Source organism: Silene latifolia, chromosome X, assembly GCF_048544455.1.
Source record: "Silene latifolia isolate original U9 population chromosome X, ASM4854445v1, whole genome shotgun sequence".
NCBI lineage: Eukaryota > Viridiplantae > Streptophyta > Magnoliopsida > Caryophyllales > Caryophyllaceae > Silene > Silene latifolia.
Genome location: NC_133537.1, coordinates 136,919,014 through 136,924,985, shown reverse-complemented (window position 1 = coordinate 136,924,985; position 5,972 = coordinate 136,919,014). Strand labels below are relative to the sequence as shown.

The 5,972-nt window shown below is 36.8% G+C and overlaps 1 protein-coding gene across 2 annotated transcripts; it reads right to left on the bottom strand.

Moving 5' to 3' along the window:
- Positions 1–5,467, bottom strand: LOC141623638 (uncharacterized). Of its 2 annotated transcripts, none has more exons than XM_074439754.1 (4): positions 4,264–5,465; positions 1,992–2,423; positions 781–1,051; positions 1–615 (listed from the first exon to the last, which is right to left on the bottom strand). In XM_074439754.1, the coding sequence occupies exons 1-4, from the start codon at positions 4,780–4,782 to the stop codon at positions 467–469; spliced, it is 1,371 nt and encodes a 456-aa protein (XP_074295855.1). In that variant the 5' UTR covers positions 4,783–5,465; the 3' UTR covers positions 1–466. The 2 variants fall into 2 exon arrangements, with proteins under 2 accessions (XP_074295855.1, XP_074295856.1); XM_074439755.1 differs by having other exon boundaries at positions 514–601; positions 4,264–5,467.
- Between the last annotated feature and the right edge of the window lie 505 nt (positions 5,468–5,972).

Below are 5,972 nucleotides of genomic sequence, written 5' to 3'. Positions count from 1 at the left end.
TTAAACAGCTTTGAGCACGAATTCTGTACCCAACACCTTCATTCGAAAGGAAAACACGTAACATTTTCGTGATCAACATAGTTTCATTCATGATTTCATATACATATTTACATCACCCGTAAGAGAATCTAGACAAAGTTGGGTCAATCAATCGTGCCAGTGATTCTACTATGTCTTGCTCTTGGTGGCCCCATCCGCCCCCCAACTGCGAAAATCGATCCCTCAATACACGGTTTACAAGCTCGGGAGAATCAGGACATGTACAGATTCTCACGGCCTTATTTACAAAATGAATTATATAGAATTTACAAAGAGAAGAAGAAATGCACTCAAAAAAGTGTAAGCCGCACCTTGGACGCCTACATTGTACACTGAGATCAAAACTAATTCAGAATGGTAATCACCTTGATCTGAGAAACTGAGACGCTAATTCGGCGGGCTAGTACGAAACAAAGTTAAATAGTGGTCATGAAGGGGTAGACGAGAAAATAATGGTTTGACCAAGCACAAAAAGAACAAGCGAAAGCTCAATGGCAAAGATCGTGTTTAAAAGGGTTCGATCCACGACCCATCCATACAAGGTGATTCCTCCTGGATTTGTCTGCAGATACATCACTGCAAATGCTAGTCAGTATGATGAGGTTGAATTGACCATTTGACATCAAAGAATTCTAATATCGCACATATGTAAATGTATGATACTGATACATATAAAAAGCACATGCAACAGTTATGGAATGGCAATTTAGTACTAAAAGTTAAATAAGTAATGAGACATACCAAAAGATTGCCTCTTGTTATAAGAGGAAACTGATGCAAAATGGGAATGATTACGAACAGTAATACCATCCATGGATTCCAAATCACTTTCAGAGCAGTTTGAAGACAACGAGCTCATGGAAATAGAACGTCGAGTTCCTTCAAACGATTTGCAGGTTACCAAAGCATGCCATTTGCATGCAATAGCACCAATGCCCTGGGCTCTATGTGAAATTTTTGTACCAGCGTGCAAGCAAAGAAGTGTCTCAATAACTTGAACTAATGAACTTACCTGAAATCAGACGACTATTTCTCAAAATCACACCTAAAAATTTACTTAATTACACAAGATCAAATTCTAGCAAAGAATTCTCATCTCCACAACTCCAGTTTTACCCTTTGTTTGGGTGAAGGGATTTGGAGGAGAATGAAGGGAAACAATTCCCTTGTTTGGATAGCAAAATGGATAGGAAAATAGAATATCCATTTCCCTCCTACAGAGGAGATTGAAATCGCTTCAACATAAGAAAGATTTGGAGAAAAAATTCCTTTACTCCATTCCCACTTCTCTCCAACTCCTTTCCATCCACCCTTCTCCAATCTTTAACCTTCCCCTCCTAAAAGCGTGTCCAAACACATTGTTATCTTAAGGGCGTGATATAGCCTTTGCTAAGAGCTCAAGCAGTAGAACCGACCCACTAATATTCCCTCCTAAAGTATGTGGCAATCGGAAGAATAGCCTACTAAACTTACAAAGGACACCCAAATCAATTACGGAGTATCAATCTTGACAACAATTTACACATTACTCCAGCAGCCGCAAGTGTGATGTAATACTTCCTGTTGGTATCTTATAAGCCCAAAAACCTTGAGGCCTTGGGCATTGATTTGTATATATAAATGTGGAAAAGTTGAGCTTTTTCTCTTTTGGTACTTATCGTTCATCCTAGCTAGATTTCAAGGACAAGAAATTTTATGCATAAATTCCTGGTTTTTTTCTCTCTACAAGAAACTAATCTTTGCAGCACTTACAAGATTAAGAAAATGTCAACCTTCACAGAGTTCACCATTTTGTTCTAGTTAAGTAATAAACTAACCAAATATGTCTTCATAACTAGGTAATTTCTCACGTTTTTTTTTTTTTAAAAAAAAAGGTCTAGTTTATCATACTATGAAGCTGATAAGCATCATCCGTCCTATGGAGCAAAAAAATAAATAATAGTTGGACATACCGCGAAATTTCCACCATTTAAGAAAGTAACTCTTCCATTGACACCTGTGATCTGGACGAGAGTCATAAATAGGCTTGCTGTGACGAGCAGAAAAAGCAAAAGAAGATATTTCCGAAATCTATGGCTGATTTTGGAAAGGTAATCTCTTAATCGTATGTGCTCCTCCATTAAAGTCAAGATACTGGACTCTCTCTCCAACAGGTTCTTGTAATCATCGAAATGGATCATTTGTAGATTGCAGGCTAAATGGAACATAATGCAGGCTGCTAGAGTTATTGCACTTAGGTACGTCCATGATATGACTAACACTGAAACAACGAGGCCAGCCTGCCACCAAGACTGATTTTGCACATATAACATGCGCGTGAACTCATGTGCAAACTTCAGGATGCAACATGGAAGGAGCGTCATTAATAGCAAGCGATAAGAATCCTAGAAGAATTAACCACAAAAAGCTCCTGTAAGTGAAAGTAGTCATATCTAAGAGAGGAGGCAGTTAAAATTCACTCATAAGCTGTATCTGACGAAAAAAAAGAAGAGAAGCCAGGAAACTTGATGTTATTACAACAACAACAACAACAACAACATTACCCCAGTGCCTCAATGGCTCCCGCAAATTGCGGGGTAAAAGAGGGGGGGGGGAAGGGTCGGATGTACGCAGCCTTACCCTTGTGTTAGCAACACAAAGAGGCTACTTCACAAGAGAAAGAAGCGCAGCCACTTTAGTGAGCCATTTTGCTTTATTCCATCATAATCCAGAACCTAAGAGTAATGAATCTTTGGCTCCATTGGAAATATGGAATTAAATAATTGATGTTATTAGATGCAATAAATTTAATAACAATTCCTCATTTTGGTAATTGGAAAGGGTAAGTTAAAAACCCTTTACTGTTTCGAAATACCACTTGAACGCAATTCTGTGACTTAATAGCTACTACAATGATGAGATTAAAAAAAATGCAGAGCAAATTGGACAGAAGATTTTCACTCATACGAAATTGCGTACATTTGACCCTGCCCTCCTCATCCTTGACTGGAGCCGTTGAGACACTGGGGTAATATTGGACAGAGGATTTTCACTCATAAGAAATTGCGTACATTCGAAATACCACTTGAACGCAATTCTGTGACTTAGAAGCTACTACAAAGGGATGCATGACTTTGCAATTTTCATTCCTATTGATCTTCCTACATAAGCGCACGAACAAGCCAAATACTCTACGCTTCTATAAAGGGCCATGCTTACAGTGGAGGGACAAGGGAATTGTGACTTGTGAGTATGCAGTATAATGCCGGCTAAATTTATGGACAAATATATTGTTTCCTTTTTAATCATTGACTAGAAAAGCCACTGAGTAATCTAATCATTCAAATAAACTAAGAGTAAATGTCAAAGATGCTGGATTTAGTCAATTTTACTTTATGAATTTTAAAACTGGCCATTGAATGCTCTCAGATCAATTGAATATGAACCATCTTGTGACATTAAATTTTATACTGAGGGAGATCAGAATCTAAGAACATCTGGCTTAAAAGGTGGAAATCAACTTCTGTTCAGAAGACATCATTACTGTGTAATGAGCTATGTCGTCACATATTCCCTTACACCGTAATGATCTCCAATCTTAGAATATTATAGTTGCATTTAACCATGTAAAACTATGATCATTCATAGTGATTTTTGATTGATAAAACCAGCTTGAACTCTCTCCATTCCATCCCAATGACTCGCTGAGGCGGTCAAATGTAAGAATGCCGATCTCCCTTTGTTTGGATATAAAAAATGGAGGGATAGGGAGGGATCCATTTTCCCTTCCCTCCACCCCCAAGTTTGCTACTCTAAAGGAAATTGTCTCCTTTCAAATCCCTCCCCACCCTTTCCCTGTAGATTCCCCTATCAAAGCAAAGCCTAATAGAATGTTTCGGCATGTCTTCAACAATAGCATCAAAACACTACAAGATGACCCAGGAGTAATTAACCAATGTACACTTAAGCATATGCACCATCAGCATGAATCACTGTAACATGGAATACAACTTGTCACCTAAGAACAAGCAACCAACAACATTATTGTATTCCTCAAGATTGCGCATAAAGCAAAGTAAGGTATAGTAAGCACACAACCTACCAATGAATTAACATGAGACTATTTCCGGATGAGTCATAATGAAAATTGGTACGTGAATCACGTCAAATGACCGCTTATAACGAACATTAACCAAAAGTGCAGAAAAACTGAAAATATGATAAAAATGAATACTGAGCAACTACCTTAATCTTTTGAATGTAGATATCCATGAACCTGGATGTGTGGCCTCGATATCGATCAACAAACAAAAACTTCCTGATCCCTTTTCTGTTAATTTTATATGACAAACAAATCAAAGAAGCAGCACCAAGAAGAAGTTGTGAGGTGAGAATTTCATACTCAAAATCCCTAACTTGGTAATCATCACAAGCTGTGCAGTGTGTCAACTCTAATATAACAACAGGAAGAACAGCACATACAACCAAAAACACAGTCCAAGACAACACAAAACTCAACACATTAGTTTGATCAAAACCCAGAAATCTCAAATAAAATTCCAATCTTTGAAGGGTTTTGTCAAGTTTGGTGTCATCTATTTCCTCATCAATCACAACAACAACAACTTCATCATCAACATTATCAACATTGTCTTGATGTTTTTGTTCATCATTATGGGTTTGTTGGTGGGTCCCATTTGTTTGATGAAGAAGAGGGGTTTGAACACTAAAGGAAATGGGTGTTGTATTGTTATCATCCTCCATTTTTGGGAAATACTCCACGTTAATGTGAGCCAAAGATGACTTTAACAAAATGGGTATTTAGTAATCTTTGTTTCATACCAAATTTGGGGGAAAATATGATTGAAACTTTATGATGACTTAATCTCTTGTTTGGGGGGAAATTTGCAATCAAATGAACCCAATTTTTTGATGGGAAAAAAAGTGACATAAATACTGATCCGAACAAAGACTGGTCGCTATTACTTCAAACGGACATATCCGTCTTTTCCACCTTAAGATTAAAATGGTTTAAATGATACCGAGTACCAGATTTGAATAGAACACTTTGTTTTTTGTCTCATTTATCTCTTATTTGACACGTTTTTAATTTAAGATATTATGCCATTCTCAAAACGAGAATTTGAGAAAAAGGACCTCTTCTCGTTACTTGCTGACTATGTAGTACGAATGAGTTGTTGATAGCAAATACCCAGAAAGATAATGAAAAACAAATGAGAGTAATAGTAGAATTATGGGAAAATATGATATAAAAATGATTGAAATTTGAGTCGAACAATTTATATTTTGAATAAATAGTTCGACGAAATCAAAGTTATAAATGTGTCTAATTCGTGGCGTTTTGTGTTCAATTCTAAACCGTGGATTGGTTAGGAAAGTAGAGCAAACTCCAGATTTTGATCATTGCTGACCATGACAGCTTCATGGAATCATGAGTCATGGAGTTTGTGATTGTTTCTTCATTCAACAAATATTACTCCCTCCTATTCATTTTAACTCTCCCCTTTTAAAAAGGCACGCAAATTGAGGGGAGAAGTTATTTTATTGTAAAGTATTGGGGTGGTGTAAGGGAATTGAAGAGAGAAGGTATTATTGTGGGGTAAGATGATTAAAATAAGTATTGTTGTGGGGTAAGGTGATTAAAATAAGATAAAGTATGAGTATTGTGGGGTATTGTTGTGGGGTAAGCTGATTAAAATAAGTATAAAACTTTACTAAATAAGGAAAGGAGGAGAGTTATATGAATAGATGAAAAAAGAAAGGGGAAGAGTTAAAATGAATAGGAGGGAGTATTAAACTAAGTTTATCTATGAAAGCTATGCATCTATATTATGCTTTGATTATATTAAGCTCATAGTCAATGCTTTATTGCTTTCTTACCATTCTTACAAACTTTGGAGCAATTAGTCTTGTTGAAGACGGGTTGGAGCAAG

What these genes read in the sequence shown, in the direction of transcription:
- LOC141623638 (XM_074439754.1), bottom strand. Translation starts at nt 4,782, where the DNA reads ATGGAGGATGATAACAATACAACACCCATTTCCTTTAGTGTTCAAACC. An exon ending in TCTACATTCAAAAGATTAAG is followed by an intron (nt 2,424 to 4,263) that starts GTAGTTGCTCAG and finishes TAATTCTTCTAG; the next exon opens with GATTCTTATCGCTTGCTATT. An exon ending in TAACAAGAGGCAATCTTTTG is followed by an intron (nt 616 to 780) that starts GTATGTCTCATT and finishes TAGCATTTGCAG; the next exon opens with TGATGTATCTGCAGACAAAT.